The sequence below is a fragment of the Salarias fasciatus genome, chromosome 4 (assembly GCF_902148845.1).
Source record: "Salarias fasciatus chromosome 4, fSalaFa1.1, whole genome shotgun sequence".
Lineage (NCBI taxonomy): Eukaryota > Metazoa > Chordata > Actinopteri > Blenniiformes > Blenniidae > Salarias > Salarias fasciatus.
The window spans coordinates 12,133,647-12,157,270 of record NC_043748.1 but is presented as its reverse complement, the minus strand read 5'-3'; the positions used below and the strand labels follow the sequence as shown (position 1 = coordinate 12,157,270).

The 23,624-nt window shown below is 49.1% G+C and overlaps 1 protein-coding gene across 2 annotated transcripts; it reads right to left on the bottom strand.

Moving 5' to 3' along the window:
* Positions 1-1,430: 1,430 nt before the first annotated feature.
* On the bottom strand, positions 1,431-23,321 carry glis2b (GLIS family zinc finger 2b). 2 transcript variants are annotated; one of them, XM_030089130.1, is made up of 7 exons: positions 22,367-23,321; positions 5,155-5,359; positions 4,915-5,045; positions 3,463-3,618; positions 3,254-3,387; positions 3,055-3,173; positions 1,431-2,957 (listed from the first exon to the last, which is right to left on the bottom strand). In XM_030089130.1, the coding sequence occupies exons 2-7, from the start codon at positions 5,333-5,335 to the stop codon at positions 2,227-2,229; spliced, it is 1,452 nt and encodes a 483-aa protein (XP_029944990.1). In that variant the 5' UTR covers positions 5,336-5,359; positions 22,367-23,321; the 3' UTR covers positions 1,431-2,226. The 2 variants fall into 2 exon arrangements, with proteins under 2 accessions (XP_029944990.1, XP_029944991.1); XM_030089131.1 differs by having other exon boundaries at positions 22,373-23,321.
* Positions 23,322-23,624: the final 303 nt, after the last annotated feature.

Below are 23,624 nucleotides of genomic sequence, written 5' to 3'. Positions count from 1 at the left end.
GTTAAAATAAAATTATTTGTACTTTTGATCCACAATTAAAAATCTTAACATTTTCTTGTTATCACATTGTTTCATCTTGTTTGGTTTTGTCCATTGACATTATTACTGCTCAGATTTATCTCAGGACCTCTTGAAGGTCTCCGGCCTCGGGTTTGGAACCCACTGCTTCAGAAAGCCTGAATCTGGAGCCCTCTCTTCCTTCCTTCTGCCCCATCCGGCGACTCATCCTCGACAGCAGAAAGCTGATTGCAGAGCAGCCATCGCGCAACACAAGAAGCAACTTCAACATCAGAAAACAATGTCTCGTCTGAACAACAGCACAAAAACAAAATAATGGAAAAAAAAAAAAAAAACACAAAAACGGCAATAACTGAACGTTGCGGTGGAGAAAGTAGACACCCAAGAGAAGCAGATGGAAGAGGAGTGGAGGGAGAGGGGAGCAGTTTGAGTCAGTCTCTTGAGGGAATGTTCCTTGTGTTGTGATGATCCTCTCCCGCTCCTCTGTGGACACCGTCACCGTCACACACTCACTATTACACCATTACTGAGCGAAAAAAAAAGAAATCCAGCCTGGCAGGAAAAAGGAATAAGAGCAAACCGTCTCCTAAACGAACCGCGTTTCGCTTGTAACATTTCATAAAACATTTAAGGAACATAGTCGTGTTAAGTGCATGTTGACTGCTTAATCGAACCGTGAGAAGTTTCCCAGAACTTTCATGAGTTAGTTTTTTTCTCTCTTTTTTTTTTTTTTTTTTTTTGCCCCTTTGGACAGAGGAAAATGAGGCAGTTTGCAATAGTGTGGCTTTGTAGTCAGTCCAGCTGAATGTGGCATCGAGTGCATCACTCCTCCCTCTGTGGCACACAATGCGAACATCCCACTCGCCCCACTCCAGGTATTTTTTTGAGCAGTTTGTTAAACTTGGAACAGAACGTCGACTGACGGGACTGAGTCAAACATGATGACCACCTGTTTTTCACAGCCGGTTTTGTGTTTGGTAGCTTTCAAAAAAAAAAAAAAAAAAATGAATATATATATATTTATATACAAGACGGCACTGTTTATCACCACAGAGGCTCTTTCATGCGCAAACTGGCCGTGTTGATTCAATTACGGGAAAGAAGCCGGACAATCCCGGAGCGAAAACAGTGCCGGTTCTGTGAATGGTAAGTAGGGTGTTACGTATCATGTCCTGCCAGAGGGGGGAGTCGGATGTACCAGTGCAGTAAATTTCACTTGTGAAGTAGAGGAAGTGATGATTGGTCATTGCCAGGTGATGGAACACCACTTGTCTGTGTCTCAGTCCTCAGCTTGCTCTGTGCCCTGAAAGCCCCTAGTCTGCACACCTGGCACACATTCTGGTGGACTAGGCTGGTCTGTTGTCGGTCGCCCTCCCCCCTCCCAAAAAAAAAAAAAAAAAAAAAAAAAACCAGGGACAGATTGTCAAAAAACAAAACAGCTCTTCCCCGCGTTACTGGGGAGGGGGGGAGCCGAGAGGTTAGCAGCAGTTTTGAGGTTTCAAATACTATCACCAGCTGACACTATGAAGTGTTGTGTTTAACTGTACAAAATACAAGACCGTTTGAGTTCACTTGCTTTGGTCTGGCAAGCTTGTCTGAATCTTATTGATCACAGCAACCTGTGAAAAATAGGTCACGACTTTATGATAGGGTGAAGGGTTTTCCTGTGGCGTGCACGGCGAGTGCGTCATTCATGGTGCATGTATCTCACGGCTTAAGCTGGAGGCACACTGTCAAAAAGTACAGTTCATATAAATACTTAACGGGTGAGTCGGGACTTGTGTACGAACACGGAGCACTGAGACGGTCGAGTTCGTGGTCCTCGTCCGGAGAGACGGCAAACAGGAATGCACGAAGTACAAAACAGGAGGAGAACGGGCAGCCGTACGTGTTCCTGAACAGAGTGTTTGGACCCCTGGTTTAGCTTCCCAACCTAAACAAGAGGCTTGCGTTGTTCACTTGATTGTTGCGAAGCAAAAAATGTTTTCTTTTCTGATTGTAGGATTTATTCGTATTTCTGTCGTCCTCTCTTTTCCTCGAACATCTCTTCAAAAAGCATCGCGTGGATATGATTGTGCAAGCCAATCCCTGTCACCTTTGACCGCTAATACCCTCCCATCCCAACCCCCTGAGCTCTTCTGGAATGTGGGTTTGTATTATTGTGTGTGTGTGTGTGTGTGTGCGTGTGTGTGTGGATATGTGTGTCTATCAGTTGACCACAGCTGGCTTGAGCACCACAGTGCCTGGGGGGATGACCACCCAGGATAGGGGATCATGAGACCCTCCCGTGGAGAGGTTCAGGACCCCCCCGGTCACCTCGTTCTCCGCCTCCTCCCCGCGGCCTTTCTTCCCCTGGAGGCCCGGGGCCCGGCGCTCCGACGCGGCGCCCAGCACGGGCACCATCGGCAGGCCCAGCGCCGAGGAGGGGAACGCCGGGGACAGCAGGGGGGACTTGGCCAGACTGTTGAAGGACAGGATGGACGTGCCCCCCAGGCCGCCCGGGGGGGAGCTGGGGCAGCCCAGCGTGCTGAGGTCCAGGGGCCGGGGGCTGAGGGGGGACAGGGGCAGGCCGCCGCCCAGACCCTGCAGGGCGTGGCCCCCCAGGAGAGCCGCCGCGGCGCCGGGGATGATGATGTGGGCCCCGCTCACGTAGGGCAGCTCGGAATCTTTCCCTCCGCCGCCGGCGAGCCCCCCGCTCTGACTTCCCTTCAGCAGCGAGCCCACCCCCCCTGACGAGCCCTGCTCCGGGGCCACGAAGTGGCCGTGGGCCTTGATGTGCTTGCGGAGGGAGCTGGGGTCTGTGTAGCGCTTCAGACAGCCCACCATCTTGCAGTAGTAGGGTTTGTCGACGTAATGAGTGCGTGTGTGTTTGAAGCGGTCGCTGGAGTTGGAGTAGCGCTTGTTGCATCCCTCGTAAGGACAGATGTAGGGCTTCTCACCTGCGGAAGACGGTCAAATCTTTAGTGCTTTGTTCCACGAAATCCCATTTACTTTATTATTTCTCTTTTCCTGAAACACAAACCGGAGGCAACTGACCTGTGTGTGAGCGATTGTGGATCTTAAGGTTCTCCAGGCGCGAGAAGCTCTTGTTGCAGGTGGGACAGCGATGCGGTTTCTCGTTAGTGTGGGTGCGAATGTGGATTAGCATTTTGTACCTGAAACGACAACAAAGCCCCCGTGTCAGCGTCCCGCGTCGTGAACGCTCCCTTTACATCCCGGGAAATGATTCTCCTACCTGGCGTTAAACCCCCTCCCTTTGCGAGCACAGCCCTCCCAGTGGCAGCAGTACCCAGAATCCTTTTCAGGCTTTACATGGAAGTCATTAACGTGGTCCACCAGGTCTTGCAGGGAATCAAAGAGCAGATGGCACTGGCGGAGGGAGAGGCACATCAAAGATGTGATCCGAGCTTTCGCTCCAGCATGGAGTCATCCTGCGCTCCTTACCTTCTTCCAGCGGCAGGCCAGCTGTTCGTCTGCTGAGAGGTCCGGAGAGGCCCTCTTGTCACTCGTCTGGCCAATGAACATGGAGGACGGCAGGTGAAGACCTGTCCCAGCTCCGATTGGCACGAAGAACTGAAAGGCCTGCGAGATGTGAGAATTCTGATAAACCAAGTAAAAAAAAAAAAAAAAAAGAGGAGGGCGATCAGCCACTGTGAAAAGTGTTGCGCATGAATGACAGAAAGATGCATGTGATGAAAATGCGGATGACACGCTGACATGCTGATGGCCCGACCGACCGGCAGAGAGCATGAAACTCCACCATCATGCCGATCCTTATCTTTTCCTCCTGGAGTAGCGACCCGCTGTGCGCTACATCCCTGAGCTCAGCGTGAGAGCTGTGAGATTCACTGAACCTCTAATGCACTGCCTCACTCACACACACACACACACACACACACACACACACACACACACACACACACACACACACACACACACACACACACGGCGTAACGCAGCTCGAGCAGAAAATAGAGACTTGAAAACATGTTGGGTGCAGCATAAGCAATGTGTACATTACAGTTCTATGAATCAAAGGGTGCAAATGGATCACGATCCCGTGGCTATCTTCATCTTCGGCCATCTCAGATATGCACATGTGACAAACGTCATAACATGAGACCAATTCCCTGAGAGGAACTGCACCATGTAAAACTATGAGAGACGCTGTCAGGAGGAACATGTGTGTGTGTGTGTTTAACCATAGTTTTAAATGTGAGACAGACGAAGTCAGAATAAGCAATTGTGTCCCGACATCCACTGGGGGAAAGTGAAGTGTGTGTGTGGCGGCGGGCTCGAGGGGGCTGCGCACGACTTAGTGGGAAGCAGCGTGGCTGAATGGCCCCAGCCAGCATGTCCCAATTCAATTGCAAGGGAATTGAATTAGGCGGCGTGAGGTCTGCATGGCTGTAGTTTGCCTTAAATCCGATTATATATTACACACACACACACACACACACACACACACACACACACACACACACACACACACACACACGCACGCACATACATGCGTGCAGACAAGCACACACACACGTCATGCCAGCAGGGCCACTGAGTGCAAGTTACACAGACAGAGCTATTTGTTTAGGACACAAGAGGTGTTTGATAAGAGCCACACACACACACACAAACACACACACACACACACACACACACACACACACACACACAGGGAGGCCTCCAACAGACTTATTCCCTTATGCGACTATGACACAACCCCATGTTGTCCCTGAATCGCTGACCCCAGCAGACTGAGTCACTTTCTGGCCGATGCAGGAACTGGAACGACAGTGTTGTGGTGAGGAAGGTGAGAGTGTGAAAAAAGGGAGGCGAGTTGCAGAAGATCAGAGGGCTGAGAAGCGTGTGTTTGTGCGTTGTTGTTGCTGTGCTCACCCCTGAGGGGATGTAGTGGCCGTTGGTCATTTCCGGAGAGCTGGGCGTGTTGCGAGAGGAGGGGGACATGCTGAGGTCCACCGCAGGAGGGGTGGGAGTGTCCGTCCGGTCGTGAGGGACCACCTGCACACCTGAGAACACAGACAGACACCTGCTGCAGCAACCGGCCACTCCACACAGATTTAAAAATCACACATGGGAGACATGAGGAGTTGGAGTTTGGTGGGTTTTTTTCCGTACCTGTGCGTGGCGATGCTGGTGAGGCCGGCTCTATCACTGCCGTCCCGTCGTCCGCCATATGGAGCGTCTGGCGTGCACGTTTGGGGTGTAGCGGGGAGAGGGCGGGGGAGCGCGCCCCTCTGTCCTTTCCATTGGCTCGCCGAGGGAGCTTCAGGTCCAGGGGCTCGTCCAAGGACAGCATGACCGCAACTCGCCGACCTCCCAACTGCACAGACAGAAGTAATCAAACTCAGCTAAATGGAGCCACATCAGGTGTTGACACGACTAGATACATACAATTAAATGTTAGATTGAACAATGTTACAGTGATACAAATGTTAGATTTTTACACCTGCGATATTCACCCTGTGGATGTTGTTGAAAGTATCGCACATTCCACAATCCCGCTGGGTGAGAAAAACTCTCCAACAATGGCAAACTGACCACAGTCATAAACTGAAACACTGAGTAAGCCAAAGAAAAATAAACACACACACACACACACACACACAGAGCTCAATGACCCCCTTCTCTTTTTCCATCCTGACCTTTACTCGCACTCTCTTCCTAAGGAATGTGTACGATCCAATCCAGATGGTCGCCCCCACCGCTGGCCCTGGCTCACCCCACCGGTTGGCCTGCCACTCGCCCCTTGCACCCTGTCACATTACCGGCTCCCCCACCCCCCTCACCCCGGCCCATTCCCAGCCTCCACTGCGTGCACCTTTAGACACCGCGGACCTCTGAGACCCACAGGCAACCCCACAGGCCTTCTGGTCCAGCTGTAGCCACTCCATCCACCTCCTCCCTCCTCTAAACACACTGACCTCTGCACCCAGCCTGAGGGCAGGACGCTTCATCTAGCTGTCATTTTCAGTTCTGCTTGTGGTCTTCCTCAGACACGAGACCCCTGCATGAACTCCCATTAGTGAAAGAACAAAGTGATTTATGAGTTACTGAATTTAAAACAATAGAAGAGCTAAAAATAAAACATTTTTTCTCCAGCATCAGTCCTTCAACATGAATGTAATATGATGTGAGATTCTCTTTTGTACCTGATCCTGCATTTACTGATCACACACACACACACACTCGGGCAGTGCTAGTGCCATCCTCCAGAATTAAAGTGGAGCTCGCCAGGGTTCACTGCTCCTTCACCCCAGGCGCACACACACAGGCAGACATCATTCCCGCAGCGCGTCCCACATTTCTGTTCCAAGCATCCACGTATCGTGCAACATAAACACGCAGCATAAACACGCAGTATACCTTCACATGCACGTGTGTGTGTACATGCACATACGTTACAGTCACTTCCATTAGCTGGTGAAAAGTCAAAGCCCAACTTTTAGCAATCATTTCAACAATAAACCCGACCTTATCCAGGAAGACAGAAACAAGGTTTTGACTGTTTTGAACTCGGTTTTCTTCCCTCGGAGGACCTACAGGCCTCAACAGGGGAAATATTTATACTGCAATAAGTGTAAAAATGAGGTGAGGGCTTTATATTTGTTGCCTTCAGAAGACGTTTCATTGGCTTACGTTTTGCAGTACTTTTACCACAACCCTATATGAACCCTAAGACTCACTCTGAACCTAAAACAAGTCTTCACGAGTTCCTTTAAAGCATTTTATCCACAATACTGAGATAAGTCCTGATGAATCAGTGTGTAATCAGGTGGACATCCTTTACAAGCGCCGAAGAATCGGGCGAAATGTATTTACACACACTTGTGCGTGTTGCCGTTCAGTGAAGCTGCACTGCCGCACACTGAATTACAGTCAATTTACTTTAGCCGTTGCCGTAGCGATTTATCTCAGCCTATCCCGACATTTATCAAAACTTGAAAACATGTTTCCTTGTAAAGTCTCGGTTTCATCTCCACTAGAAAGTTTGTCCTCGTAGCATGACTGTCTAAAACAACTGTTGGCCCCCACAACAGGAACACATTCCCAGCCACACACACAGAAACACGCACAGACACATGCCGTTATTCAAACTGTAATTCCAACAAATTCATTCGTCGTCCCTCCCTTTCACACACATCCTCGCACTCATCGACGCCACGGTCAGTGGTGAATGGTGGGCTTTGAGAGTTACTGGCCGGGGGCCACATGAGAAGCCCTTGTGTCTGTGAGGCATGGAGCAGAGGGGTCACCAGGTTCGCCATCCCGTCCAGGGACGGCCACCAGCTCACGCACACACACGCACACATGCGCGCACACACACACACACACACACACACACACACATACGGGTAGAAAAAGAGGGACGGGGTTGAGACTCAATCAGCCATAGATGAGGGGACGATAATGCGCACGCATACTGATACAAACAGAGGGAACATACTGTAAAAATATGCACACAGAGCGGCGTTTATTTCCGTATCGGAGAGATCTCGAAGTGATGCACACACAAGCACTCGTGTTCCTCACATGCACTTAAAAAAAAAAAAGGCATCTGAAGACAAATCTGTGTTTTCATAAATGTGATTATAGACCACTGAGGAGCATATAACCCACAGGTCTCTGGTGATGGTGTGCTTAGAAAAATATTCAGCTGAATACTTTCAAGTACAGTGAACTGAAGAGAACCCGCTGCTGTTCATTCACGGCGAGGTGTAATAGTACAGAAATAATAATTATGTGGACGTCTTTCTCACTTTCTGCCTTTTCTCTGTGCTGGGGTTGTGTGACTAAGTTACTATAACTCCTTCCACATTAACTGCAGAGAAACTTGGCCTTATTGTTTGGCATCAAATTGCCTGTCATCCACTTTAAATGAGTAAAAGCCGTCTCACCCGGAGGCGCAGCTTAACCTTTCCACAAATCTTGTTCTCATCCGCTGTGGGGACAAATGGTCCCCTGGACCTCGATCAGCAGTGTAATCCGCGCTGTAAAACACATCAAGACCAACATATGGAAGCACACAACTCAGAGGCGTAGAAGAGTGTCGCGTGTCGTATCACTTGGTCTCCGTCGGCCTGTAAGACTCCACAGCCGTCTCCAGATCCTCCCCTGCTCCTCCAGCGAGCCGTCCCATGTGTACGTCTCCATAATGGACTGTACAGCCAATTTATTAAGGACGCTTCTAGAGCGATCCACTTTCTGCTCCGAACGACAGCCGGCCATTAAAGCACCCTTCCAAAGATGTAATAAAGTGCATTGTTTTTATCGTCTGCGATGCTGGAGAAACGCCAGTTTCAGTCAGCAGTGTGACGCAACGGAGCCTCCATCCCTGCAGCTTTCAGTTTAGTGTTACATCTCTTCCTCCCTCAGACTCCAGTGTAATAAAGGCTTCGGTGTCACGTCGCAGTGAAATATCTCTGTTGGAGTTTGCATGTTCTCTCTGTATCTGCAGGGGTTTTCTGTTCACAGTCCAAAGATGGTATATTTATGTTAAGCTGTTAAGTGATTTATATGTATTGTAGGAGGTGAAGCACAAGAAGAAATGTTAAAAAAAAAAGGTCTCCCTGCTTTTGTCCTCTTTCTTTCTCTATTTAATGGACAATGAATACAAAAAAATTCTCAGGAAAAAAGCTTCAATCTGCTTTAAATTAATGCAAAGGTCAAAAACAACAAAAGATAAGTCAACAGAAACCTTGTACTAAAAGGAGAACATCAATAATTCAACAAAATAAAACAACAAGAATTCAGGAAGTCATTTTAAATAAAGATTTTGCTACAAGAATATCAATTGAAATCAGCCATCTACTCCCCTAATGCTCATTCTTTTGTAACCTGGCAAAAGCCAAGTACCGCGAGAATTCAACTTGCTGGCAAGGTTAATTCTTCTGCTCATTTTCAGGGAAATGTGTTTCCAATAGAAGTATTCAGACGACAACCTACAATTCCCTCAGTTCAGCAATAGAGAACGACTAGTGAGACATAAAATACTGGGCAGGACATGTAGTAAAAATGTGCTTCCAGAGTTCTATTAGTCTGTTTTTGGGAATTATCAGGATATGAAGTGAACAAACAGAAAAGAAACCTTTTTATTTGTGGAGGGGGCCTGACCACTCTTTGCCTTCAAAACAATATAAATTACTCTTGTTACAACTGGACAAAGTCTTTGAAAGAACTCAGAAGCCAGAAAATTGTTCCAAACATCTTGGAAAAATAACCACAGAATTTCTGTGGATGCGGACGCGTTCAAATTCTTTTGTCTCTTCACGTAATTCCAAACAGACAGGGTGAGATCAGGGCTCTGCGACGGCCGCCACTTCCAGACGCCGTCCATCAATTTCTGGGAGATTATTTAGATATGACTGAATTAAAACTCTCCACATAATGTTAACGTGTTCGCAGCTTTCACTGTGTTTGTATTCGTATAGAAACTGAGGAAAGAAAGTTGAGGAGTCGCATCCAGCCGGGCGGGAGACGAGCCGTTCGGGCTAGTTTGGCTCGAACCACTCACTCATCGGGTCACCCCCCCCCTCCGATTTCGAACCCCTCACTGCTGCTGGACTTCACCTCAGCCCACCCCACGGTGATTTCACGGTGGAGAGCCAGCGGAGGCTGGCCGGGCAGCGGAGGGACTCACAGCGTGTGGATCTTGGACTGAGGCTGCGGGATCTCCACGGTGTCCTCCGCAGAGCCACGGCCGCCGAGCGGAGCATTGTGGGAAACGTGAAACAGAGGAGAGGAGGGCCCGCTGGCGGGGAGAACCACGCAGATCTGTGTGTATGTGCGCAAGTGTGTGTGATATGCGAGTGTGTGCATAAAGCTGCGTGGCGGGTGGCTGTGAAGTTTGGGGAAGGGGTGTTGGCTGGCCCCCATGCAGACTTCCTTGCTCGGCCATGGGGTCGACAGTGTCTCTGAAAGGCGGCATTGTCCCTCTCCGGGCCCTCTCCACTCTCGCTCTCTCGCTCTCTCTCCAGCAGAGTAAACACTGACGACAGCAGCTGAACGGGAGAGAGGAGCGACGACCGCGGGGGCCACAGCGAGGATGTACGAGGGCGAGGAGGAAGTGAGAGAGGAAGAGTCCTCAAAGAGAAGCTTGTTGTGTGTCCTCTTTAGCAATCTTTGTCACCTGTTTCACTGCATTACCCTTTGAAAAACATCCGGGATGGAGCTGTCGGCTGTGAGAAAGGTGGGCGACGCATGCAGAAGGGGGCGCGGGGTCAAACGGGGGTGTATGTTTCAGCGCCTCGGTGCCCCGAGGCTGGGCTCTCAGATCAGTGCTGACCCTTCTCCAAACAGCTGATCTCTGGCCTGATCAGATCGGAGGAGACGGGAAGGATTGTGTTTCTGCTCGGTCCGGCCGGGAAGAAACGACAGCCAATAAAAAGCATCAGAGAATGGGAGAGCTGTGCAGCGTAAGACGATTCTGTTACAGGATATAAAATCATATTGGGCAATATTTTTGTTTTCTACAAGTGATTTCTCGGAGCGTGTGTGTGTGTGTGTGTGTGTGTGTGTGTGTGTGTGTGTGTGTGTGTGTGTGTGTGTGTGTGTGTGTGTGTGTGTGGGCGTGTGTGTGTGTGTGTGCGCGCGCGCGACCCCCTCTGAGGTTGGCTGTAACTTAATCTCCCTCCTGCTGTGACCCTGGGAGGTGGTCTGTAGGAGGTAAGCCATCTCTCCCCAGGGCTCTCTCTCTCTTTATCTCTCTCTCTCTCTCTCTCTCTCTCCACACACACAGACACACAGTAAGAGAGAAAACAGCCAACAGAGCCAGAGAGAAAAAAAAAGCATGGTGGGAACGATGGCTGCTGACAGCTGATGGCATTAATGGCCGTGATTCAGGAGAGTTTTAACGCGCTGTTTTAAAACACTGAAGAGTCGATGAGCTGTGATAAAACATTACAGGCGGAAGGTAACGACCGCTGCAGGCCAGGGTCTCCAGCGACATGGCAACCTTTCATTTTGGTGAATGCCTTAACATTATTGAGTGCAGAAGGCAAGTCGTCACCAGACGGCTACAGGTTTCATATCAGACGAGTTTGAGGTCTGATCAGGAAACATCTGACGGTCATGTCTGTTATGGTTTCATAAAGAAGTCAATTTGAAAGGTTTAATCATTCATTTATTGTTGATTCGTATATTTTAACCAGGTTTAGCTCAAAGATTCTAGAAATCTACAATATAGAATCTGCTCCTCTTCATTTAATTCATTTGCCATCTTTGTTTATTCAATGTCAATAATCTGTTGATGAGCAGTTGGTTCGATGACAGGCTGAAAGTTCAGAGGGCAGAAGAGTATCAGTGTTCCTTCCATGTTATTTCAACATGGCTTGTTTTCCTTGATGCTTTTGGTATCGGTCTGTTACAATACATTGGTCAGATCAATTTCTTCACGATTTGATTCCAGCTGTAAAACATCTCTCTATTTTACTTTTATTACACTTCAACTGAAATGTTTCAAGTTTTTATAATTGGAATATTTACATTTTTCAGATTATAAATCACAAAATTAAACAATTTGGTTCTCAAAATACTGTTCAATTTCAAACTTAGCATATTTTCCGTGTTTCTTTAAGACCAAGGCCACAACTATAACACTGAATTCATCTTTCACAACTGTCAAACCTTTTTCCAGATGAAAATGTATGCAGACTGGACATCAAAACAACCTTTACTGTTCAGATAACACAGTGAGTCGCTGGTTTCATATTTTCTGCAAGTAAAAGATATTTTATTCAGCAGAATTTTTATTGGAGGCAATCAGAGAATATCCAGTAAGTAATTTAGAAACAGAGCCTTGTTGTGTTGACACTGCAATTTTTTTCGGTCACTTATGTGCTCAAAGCATATCTGGATTATAAACCCTGATGCCAGGTCATCTTTAGAGAGATGGTTGTGTTTGTGTGTTTGATTCATAGTCAGTCAGTCATGGTCGAATTAATGTCACGGTACACTAAATATTTATCCATCCTCTTTATATTTGGTAATTTTGTGATGATTTAAAGTCCACAGATGCAGAGCCACATGCCGGGTTTTCCATCCAACAGGTGTGAAGGAGGTCAAAGTTAACTCAGTAGAGGTGTGGCTGTGGTGTGACCTTCGACCCCTCACTGATGGACTCGGCATCTGTAAGTCAGACCATGAAGAAAGACCCAAACCTGGCACGTTTCCCAGCGTGTTCATACACACAATCCTCAGCGGGGATTTAGAGTATCGGCGCATTTCAGCCTAGATTATCCAGAATCGGATGCGAGGCATCTCATCATTAAAGAGATAGCGGAGGTGAAGCAGGGTAATGGGGAATTTTTCCAGTGTTTGGAAAGTGGGACATGAGAGAACAGACCCAAAATGGTCCTTCTCTCTTCTACTTGTGTCATCGCTGACGTCTGTTGAGGTATTAACCACGAGCAGCCCCACCTCTGCTGACACAGGCCCACGCCCCAGCCTCAGCCCCCGGGTACTACTGCCCCTTGTTGGACCACTTAACCCACACACACACACACACATATACACACACGTACACACACAGCTTAGAGATTTTTTTCCTGCTTCTGTCCTTCTCAGTTAGCCGCCCCCTCAAACGGCAGACCTCAGTTTCCACTCCTCCTTCTCTTCTGGGCCTCTCTTTCTCTTTATTACGTTATTCTGTTTTGTTTTGTTTTTTTCTTTTTTCTGTCCTTTACACTCAACTCTTTTTTTTTGTTTTCGCCCTCCTCTCACACCAGTTTTCTCGGACCCTCCACCGCGCTGCAAATAGTTCACAAAATTACTTCCTGTATTCACAAAAACTGAGTCAAATAACATCCAGATTTTTACAAAAGCTGCATGATTTCTCTTTTTTTTTTTCGCATTGCTTAAACTTAAAGCTGCAGCAGCCCTCTGTGACCCTGCTGCAAAGAGGCACGCAGGATCTCCCACAGGATTATGTAACGGCAGCAGCATGCATCGAGCCACATGCACGAAAGGCTACGGAGGGAAGAAAAAAGGTTTCTGGAGTCACAACAGCTGGATTACAGACACCGAGCGACACGTGCACGGACATGCTGCGGCACACCGGGAAACACGAAAACACAGGAAAATAAGAATATACAGCTCCAGATAGAGACGCAAAGAGGTACGAAACAGGCAGCAGAGGTGAAAAGAACATGCAATGGGGGGAAATAAAGGGAAAAAGTGGAGGATAGAAGGAGGAAAGGAGGGAGAGAGTGCAACAGGAAGTGTCTCAGCGAGCTACTGATGGCCTCCAGCCAGGGCTTTCAGACACTGAGGAATTCCAGGCAGAAGGCAGGCAGGGAGGGAAGGTGCCAAGAGGGAGGGAGGCACAGAACCAGGAGGGCGGGTCGCTGTTGTGGTTTGTTGTCAAAAGACGTAAAAAAAAACAAAAAAAAAAAACAAAGAGACACTCAAAGGGATGCCCTTGTGTGGTCGGATAACAGCACGTTGTTACGATGCAGGAGCTCCTGCAGCATGAATGTTATCTTCGCTTATGAGCTGCATAAGTGCTATACCTGGAAATATTTTCATCCATGCACTCTTGCCAAACTGGGATTTAAGAGTTAATAAGTGTCCTTTTAAAGAATTCTGATTTGATTCTGAGTTTGTTCAGTCAGAAAACTACCATCAATAAAATAAATGGGGCTGAATTAGACGTTTGAGGGAAACTCCAGCGGTCTGCGTGTTTACAGCATCAAGACAGATCTGACTGGAGAGCAGCACAGTCTGCCATAATGTCAGATTAAACTTCGAATGATCCATAAAAATCCGTCTGACTGAAACTTCGCATTGTGTCCATAAGCCTTATGGCTTGCTAAAGCAGAGATTATTTCATGGCACAGTGACCTGAGTCAACTCTTGGCATGGCGGGGAGGGGAGAGGCGAAGATGATGGATGGATGGATGCAAGGCAATTAATAATTAAAATACTTTCATCATTTGTGATCTGTTACACTAAAAACATTGCTATGTTTTGTGTTTTTCTTAAATTCTGGGATTCATATGAAGTAAATGGAGTGTGCTGAGAGAAAATATCACTGGACAATCTGCACTTTCTCTTGGCAAAAGTAAGAGAAGAGGGAAGTACAGCAGAGCAGAGCGACTACAAATTGGCATGAGGGTAGGAAACTTCCCCTCCGCCATACGTCAATTTATTAGACGGCCTCGTAGCTGCTATACGACACGAACAGTATGTGACTGAAAGCCCACGTGCGGAAACATGTGTTTCGAGTCACTGGTTTGTTTTTCTCCCATCCACTGCTTCTCAGAATCATATGAACTGCATATGTTTCCAATCAACTAAAACAGTTTTAATCCATCGACTATCTGGACGGCAATCGGCGGTAAACAGCTAATCTCCCAGCGCCGGAACCGAAGCCTTTGAAGAGCGGTGAGTAATCTTACAATAACGTGGGGCATTTCGCAACACAGCGGCTTGGCGGCGCAGCAAAGGGCAGCAGGAACCAATGAACGCAGCATGGGGCCTACCACCATCCGAGAGGAGAGGAGAGGATTGTTTTTACACTCAAGAAACGTGATTGACATCTCCACCTCGCCTCACTTTGATCTTTCCAGTTGCTCTTCTGGGTCTCTTCAGCGATTAAGTGTATTCCCTCGAACGCGTCGCGGCCCCATACCGCTACACAAACAAGATCTAGATCATTTTTTTAGACGTTATCCTAATTGTCTTGTCATCGCTCTTTCTCTCTTCCACTCTCGATCCCTCACGGAGCCTTTCACATTTCTGCTATCTCTCTCTGTTCCCCCCCCCCCCCCCCTCCTCCTCCTCCTCTTCAGTCCATTCCTGTGGCCTCTCCCAACAGGCAGTGATGCAATTCTTCAACTCCTGCGCGCAATCACAGGGTCTGGAGCCGGCTCACCAGCCAAGCAGGGGCGTCGCCACACCGTGCTCAGCAGGAAAGCAACAGGAGAGGAAAGAAGGGAGGTGGGGAGGCGAAAGAAAAGAAGGAATGAAGCCAGAGAGAGGAAAACAGTCTGGGAGGCTGTGGGAGCCGGTGGTGGGCGATAGACTTAAAAAGTGCAGTGATAAAAGTTAACAGCCCCGTTTTTACAGTTATTCATGACCAAACTTTGGGTAAACATGTTGTTGTTTTGGGTGTGTGTGGTGAGGTCTGTGTGGGGGCGGTTGTGGGGGATTTGGGTCTATCGTAACTTTCAGGAACTTCTGAATCGTTCTGAATCTGGCTGAGCAAACGGCGCGGATCCTGAGCTCTCGTCCTCTCGTCAGCCCACTAACCAGCTGTGTCTGTTTCGCTGGGACTCCTGGATAGGCTCTGTGTTTCGGAAGTGACGGCTCTTTGCTACTCCCACACTAAATGCTGTCATTCCAGCTGACTCACAGCATTATTCTCACAGCCAGACTCGCAGTATAAAAATCAGGCCCGTGTTTGTCAAAGTGGCATTATATCATTCGCTGTGGAGGCTTTACTAATAAAAATGTCCTTTTCTCCATATTTCTTTGGTTGAGCGGTACAGATGACATGTTGGTACAGACTGCACGCGGTGGATATGTAGTGGCGTGCAAGGGATGCAAGCAAAGAGTGATCTTATCAAACAGAATGCACTTAAACCAGCAGAGAAAGTGAGACGATAGCACTTTAAAGGGCTTTGAAAGTTTGAAAAGCTGAAGAAGTTTTGTGCAGATGTGCATGCCCGTGCACACACACAAATAGAAAAGAAAAAAAACCCACACACGTCCAGCTTTACTGTTTTTGCAGAGGCAGACCTCCCCTGAAGGCAGCAGAAACGAGCACAAGGTCAGGGTAGGAATGCAAAGCACTGGCACCTGCCTGAATCTTTAAAATACCAGGTTCTCTCGGGGCATACACACACACACACACACACACACACACACACACACACACACACACACACATGCATTTACACACGCTTGCATGTACAAACACAAAAAGCCTCTGCAGGTGGCCACTCCCAAAACCTCAGGTCAGGATTACACCTCCAGAGAAATTACTTCAGCTCCAAACAAAAGGAACAGGTGTGTTTGAACGAAGCTTGAGGATGGACACATCAAAGTTTATCAATAGTTTACCACAAGAGCATTAAGGATATTCAATAAAACCCAACAAGAGATTTCTGTTATTTCCCTGCTGAGCAGCATCAGTTTAAAGAAGGCTCATGAACTCAAACTCAGTCAAAAAGATAAAAATAAAGACACAATGTTAATAGATTTCATGCGAAAGGGGAAGCAGCAAACTCAGACCAGTGTTCAGTAGTTTGCTGGCTGAGTGCTGCGAGGTTCAGACCAGTTCAGAGAGCCGTGGTACCGCTCCAGCTTTTGGGAGGGGTTGCGTCTGTCTCATAGTCATTTCCTGGACGGGGATATTATGGCACCACACGCATGAGAAACAAACCCTTTTCACAGCTACGCACTGACCCCCGCCACTCTCGCTCGCTCGCGGCTCAGTAAGTGGAGGGTGTATGGTGAAATCCCTGGGAAGCAGGTCCTCCTGTTCAATAGCCGGCGTAACATGAGCTCAGCAGCAGCTTTATGCAACGCGACCTCCCGGGGGCAAGGCGTGGGGTGGCTGGGGCTCTCTTTACTGCTCGGCACTGCTGCTCAAGTTTATGTCGGAGCTGGCACAACTTTCTAACTTCTTCATGGCTTCTGTCTGCTGGGAGGGGTGATGGCACCTGTGGTGCACAGAGAGAGAGAGAGAGAGAGAGGGATGTACTCCGAATAGGGAGTGTCTCCATTTGTGGTTGTTTGCTAAAACGTGAGTCTATATGAGCGCACGAGTGTGTTTGTGTACGAAGATGAGGACCGGGGCCGGGGCTCGGCTTTCCAGACCAAAGCGTTTTGAAAGGAGGAGAACACAGGAAGAGGGAGAAATGCAAAACAGCAGAGAGCAATTAGTGGACTATGTGACGTGGTGTGTGTGTGTGTGTGTGTATGTGTGTGGAGGGGGGGCACCGCCGCAGGACTGGCATGGAGCTCCTGCTTCTTTAAATCTGGGTGTGCCCCCCCCCCCCACCGGCACACACACATACTGTCAGCTATATACCTCCATTCCAGCAGTTGCGCCTCGCCGTCAGTGATCTCACGTACACACTGTGCCAACTTAATGGCAGCCCTGCCGCCTCCTTCCTCACATGGAGCTCCTGTTCTCTCCGAGCGAGCCTCCACCCCTCCTACCTCAGATGGCAATAAGACAAGGTCAATATGACAGTCTTTTCAATACCCTCTTCTCTTTGTCTTCCTCCCCTCTCCTTTTTTTTTTTCCTGTATTTCTATGCCGAACTAAGTGACAGGCCCCACCCTGCAGCTTTCATCTTTTGCGGCTCCATCCAAGAGAGAGAAGCAGAAAAAGAGAGCAGAGACAGATGCAAAGGGACAGATGGAGGGCGAGCGAGATGGCGACAGACAGAGTTGAGCATAATGCCGTAAAATGGAGCAGCTCGAAAAACTCTCGATTTGAATTTGTTGACACATTCGGTTCGTACGATCTGTTGGAGAGAAGAGTCACAAAGATCTGGAGCCGGCTCCTCTTCCCGTTTGGCAAGGCACGCCGGACAGCTAATAGCTGTGGACAATGCAATCATACAGGACATCAGCAGCCTCGGAGAGAGAACGAGACTAAGAGAGAATCTCAATTAGTGTTGAAGGTCAGGGTGATACTCCAGCTCCTGTACACTCTTGTGTCCTTAATCAATACTGACATTTAGATTCGGTTAAGGAGCTGCTAAGTCCATCACGACTGACAGCCACATTTACTGAGACCTGAGCAAACAAGAAGCGAGGATGCAGCACTATCAACATCCAGTATACCACCCGAATTAACTTTGAGCAACCGAAGAAAAAATGGCGGAGCATTGTAGGGCAGAATGACTCTTTTATTTGACTAAACGAAACCCACAGCCTACAACATCGCTAAATTACATAAGGCTCCCTTGTAAGAATAAAAATAAGCATGGCACATATGAACTAAATTAGTGCTGGCAACATCCCCGCAACGCCACACAGAAGGTAAACAGTTACAGACCAAACTTTTTTTTTCTCCCCCCCCCCCCCACCCCCCTCTCTGTTTTACTGCACGTATACGATGGAGGGCCACTTATATAATGTACGTGTCACTGGCGAAGCTGGGGGCTCATGGAAAGTGGGAGACGAAAATGCGAGGGAGGGACGAAGGAAAAGAGGGAACAGCAGCAGAGTTTAAAAAAAAAAAAAAAAAAACGAGGAGGAGATGGAGTCCCAGGGAGCCGGGGATAGAGGGAAGGAGGGAGGGAGGGAGGGAGGAGGGGAGGGGGTGAAGGGGGCAAAGTCTGGAAGCGAGCTGACAGGACTGGATATGCCCAGACAGAGACTCGGGCCCAGGCCCAGACTTGAGAACCGTATTTGAATTTCAGAAATGCTCACATGTCTCTCCTTCATCCCCCTTTTGTTAAACACTATCAGATCAGTTCTTTTACACTCTCCTTTCTCAGCATGCTGCTAAGAGACATGCCCCCCCCCCCCCCCCCCCCCCCCCCCCGTGCCCAGCTCCTCCCTGCCTTTCTTTTCTTTTTTTCCCCCGACTACAAACACACACATACATACTTCAGTCAGGCTGGGTATAGTGGAGAATCCAGGGTGTCGTCCAAGCAAGTAAATAATATAAAACCAGCTGTGTCGCCCTTTAAACTGCATTGCTGAGAGCAAAACACTGTACATGTCACGCTTTTACTTTCATCTATAGGTTAAATATTAAGAGTGGCACTAGAAATTTAACAAAAAAAGTAAATGCAGATTTCTAATCCCTCTACCACGTCTGTCAGTTCCTTTTGTTTGCTTTAATTCTTCCATCTCTTAGCTCCCCTACTTTATTTTTGCTTTAACTTTCACTCTCATTAGCGGCACTGTGGCCTAGACATGGTCTGCATATTGTCTGCTGGGCTCTGCAAGCTGAAATTTTCTCATCGTAGAAACACTGAGTGAGGAGAGCGCAAGGCGCGCTGCAGAGAATGAGAAGAGGCAGGGTGGAGCAGTTGGACTGAAGCACAGAGTTTGTCTGTGTTTATTTTGGAAATGCAGGCCTGCAGACTTGCAGCAGATGAACTGACCCCTAAACTCCTCGATGAGGGATCCTAGCAGACGGTGAAGGCTCGGCGCTGGTGCGGGATGTCCCACGCAGGTGATTTTAAGACAAAAAGGACAGACCATACATCCTCACGGGTACATTTAAACCCACCCTGGAGACCCGGGAATGGTCCGCGCCGGGAGGAAACGGAGAGGCTGTGAGGTGATTAGTGGTTACAGTTTAACTGGAGAAAAATGCACGGCGTGTGAGCCCCGCCAACCAGGGAGCAACACACTGCGCACTGGTCTCCTCCGTGAGTCAAACTCTGTATCTGCTCTCGTCTCTTCCTGATTTATGTGATGAGGAGGGTTGCCATTGCCGAGCAGTGAGACATCACACCGCGGCGCTCCAGAGTATGAGTGTGTCACTCCACGGGCACATGGCAACGATTAGTGATAAGAGATTTTGTGGAAAAGTGGAAAGTTTTGGACTCTAATGTTATGAAAGCTGAAACTAATTTACAGTCATTCTCAAGTTTAACTGAAGTTCAGCTCTCGAATCAGGCCTACTGTTATTGAGTCATATTAGATGGTGAGTTGTATTATAGCTTTTTTTTCTGATGTACATAAACATCAGTTAAAAAAAACAATAGTATCCATCTATCTTATATACTGCTTTACTAAACACGGGGTCAGGGGCAGTGAAGTTTTAACCACCGAATTACATGAATATGAACCACAAAGCCGTCCAAATCATTAGTTATCCAAACACAACAAAGGGCATACGGCTGTCATTAGTAGTAAGAAAACGCTGCACATTTGACATTAAAAAAAAAAACAAAAAGCAAAGTGAGTCCTGTCAGTGTGAAGATAAACACGAGTGTGCATCAGGTGCCTTGTTTTCCCTGCATGCCGCCTCATTCACTGACCAGTGTAATCCTCCCTCCCCTGCTGCTGAGTTGCCTTTCAGTGTGACCGTAATCCCCGGCAGCCATGGATCCCCGCTGTGATATTAATTCAAACACTCAGACTGGTTCTGCCAGTGCAACGTACATCCCCCCCACTTACTGCTGGCAGTATCGGCCCTCCGAGGCTTTCTGAGACGGCCTCAACAGATGACAACTTTTTCACCTTCAGAGGACAAATTATTTGTGGTGACATTTGTGAGAATCGATAATAAAAAATGTCCATCCTTTTATAAGAGGTTGTGCATCCTTATTAGGTCGGTTGAAAGCAGTCTTTGCGAGCGGGTTCCCAGCAGCCGTCCACAGCACGCCTCGTGGTCGCTCTGTGACGCAGGACTGTGCCATTAGGGTCCACCTTTTCCACCATAAAACAGCTGCCGCTCTCCCTCAGTTTGGACCTCGGATAAATGATGTCACGCAGCGGCGGCGTGAGGCCCAATCTCGAGGCGCACGGAAAACTGAGGAGTTGGTGGGGCGGTGGTGAAAACCACACCCATGATTGGATTTCAGAGGCTGGCATCATGGCGAGGCCTTTATAGTACATTCACTGGTAACTACAGCAGATTATGACAGTTGGTGTCAAACTCGGGCTGAAACTCTGCCCAAGCTGTTGCTGTCAGACGCTGTCCAAGTGGCGACATATGGGCGCGCATGTAGTCGGGACCAGAAAATGTACAGTGGAAAAAAATAATATTCCACAGGCACACAAACAGCCGTATCGTCTGTGTGATAACAGATGTTGAAGAGGCACAGCTGGAACCCGGCGGACATCTGGCTTTATGGTGGAGATGAGGGCTTTTCCCCAGCGCTGTGTGAGGGAGGCGTCGCCGGGATGACCAGGACCGATGGCGTGAGACGGTCTCTGTCTGGCCTTCCTCTCAGATTTATGTTATGGTTGACCTGAGGCTGAACTGATCATCAGCTGATTGGATAAACAATGCGAGGAGCACCTGTGTGCACAGTTCAGAGACAGCTTATGGATTAAATAGCAGGGGCCTGGAGGAGGGAGGGAGGGAGGGAGGGAGTCAAAGTTCTCCCTTCAGAGGAAGCCTGCACGGCTTCTTTCACTGCTCCTCTTCCCCACACACTTTGAGAAAGGATCCAGTGGGCCTGTGGCCAGACCACCTCCAGCCTCACATGCTCTCTGTGGGACTCTTTAACCCACCCACATGTGAGACCGTTCATGAAGAGCGGCGCAGTCACCCTGGAAATATAGCCATTTCACTTCCATTGAAAATGTGTCCACGGCCCCAAAGTGTGCCTCGATTTGCATTGTAGCCTAATGCTTTTTAATGATCGGGCCTTCTTCCCCTCCAGCACAGGCCTTGTTAGGTCTGCCTTGGCAGGGCTTCGCTCTCCCCTGGCATCTTCTGAAACAATGGGCCCATGGGAGGCAGCCAATGGGGAGAAGGTCCATCCCAAACCCCAGTTCCAGTGTGCACACAATTAGGCTCAGGGACAGTGGAATTGCTTAATTGGAGGAAAATAGCTCTTTATCTAGGCCTCTCCGCCTGCGCTCGTCCTTGCCCCCTGGACTACATGCTTGGCCTCAACTAATTTAGAGACGGATTGAACAAATATGATAAAACGAAAGGACAAGAAACTACTCTCGGTTCGTTCTCAGTATGTACGAGTGAAAACACCTAAACTGGTGATATAGAGCATTGCAAATTGTTTGCAGTCATCTGCAGCCATATATTTACTGTTCTATAGCTGTAGGCAAACACTGTGCACTTTCCAACTGTGAAATACAGCAAGCAACTGCAGGAAGATGTGAATTATGGAAATGTGGGCGACACAATAAAATACAACTTGTTAATGAGAAGATTTCCAGCTTAAATGTTGGTGATTTCTGGTCTGCGTGACTGTCAACAGTCTGCAGAGGTTGAACTATTTATCAGATGTTGTGGCAAACACCACAGACTCCACCGCCTTGCACAACAGCTGGCTGAGATGGCTGGTGCTCTGCCTGTATGTAGGGCAGGATCTGTGCGTTCGCCAGAGAGGAGTGGGCTGCTGGGTTTCAGGGAGAGGTTGCGCGGTTGAGACAGGCCGTCACCGATCGTGCACACGCGCGTGTGCCGCTTGAAGCCGCGGACGGTGCGCGCTCGGCCCGGGCTGCAGGATTTCGCCGCACCGCTGGAGAGAGAGCGTCTGTAAATAGGTCAGTGCCCTGTTTGAACCCGTGCAGCTTTTTCCACATTGCGGGGGCGCACACGGACCAGCGTGGATACGCACAGGGAGAGAGAGAGAGAGAGAGAGAGAGAGACGCACGCACGCCAAAGCGGACAATAAACTGAAGTGACAGGCAGGGACAGGGTCGCTTCCTCGCTTACCTTTACAGCGGAAAACGCCGCGGATGTGGCCGAGATGTCTCCGGTCTCCCCCCACGGCGCAAACTTCACACGCAAAGTCCCGCTGCGGCTCCGGCGGCGTCGCTCTGCCCACTCCCCGTCAATCCGTCGCTTCTCCCCCGGCGAAGACCAAACACGCGGCTGACACGTCTTGAGAAAATGTCACTAGGTGTCTGGAGAGGCGGTCCGCTCCCAGACCATTGTCAGGTTTATTTCTAAGCATGGAAAAATCAAACATGCGCTCGGAGGCAGCTGTTCGGTTAAATAAAGACTTATCTAAAGGGTGACAGCTCTGTCTGGGCTGGTGGGGGGGAACCTCTGCATGTTATCAGGCCGCTGGACACCCGTCAAAAAAGAAGAAGAGAGAAAAAAAAAAAAGAAGTGTAAACACCCAAAAATCCGCCAACAGTTCCCCCCGCCGAGGAAAAACGAAGCGCGTCGGCTGTGTTGCGCATCAGAAGCGCAAAGGTGATTTCTTCTTAAATTCAAAGCGCATCGCTCAATGGCAACGCTGGTCAAGTGGGGGTTTCCTCCGGGTGGTCGTGGTTCTCCGGGAAGGGTGGGAGGGGGGGGGGGGGGGGGGGGGGGGGGGGGGGGGGGGGGGGAGTGGGAGGGCGGTTCAGAGCGGAGGGATGGCACGGAGTGGTGGGTAGGGCGGGTCGGGCGGGTTGGTTGGTGTTGGTGTCGGGGTGGAGGGGGGAGGATCGTCTCTTTCCTCTTCGGTGCGTTTTTTTTTTTTTTTTTTTTTCCCAGATGCCGAGGTGAGAGCCGCGCGCTTCCAGTGCGTCCCCCCTCCAGCCGCGTCTCTTCTGCGTCTCAACTCCGTGGTCGTCTCTCTCTCTCTCTCTCTTTCTCTCTCTCTCTCCCCCCCCACCAAGTCTGGATCGACACAGACAAGCCGCCCGGAGCCCAGCCAGCCCGTCAGGACCAGCCCAGAGTCTGCCAGCTCAGCGCATGCTTACTGCTCCGCCCATCCACCATGGGCAGTCCCCGGCTCCTCTCCAAACTCTCCCCCCCTCTCTCCCTCTCTCCCTGTCCTCATGGACATCTCTCCCCCTCCCGACAACAGGCCATATCACGGAGAGCAACACCCCTCGTTTTTTCTCCTGCTCAGATCAGATGTTTTCCTCCCCAGAAGTTTGTGGAGGCATCTCTGCTCTCCTGTTGGCCACATCAGCATCAACAGGCGGTCCCCGCACCGTGAAAACACACTTATGTAATTGAAGCAGTCAAGCTCGAG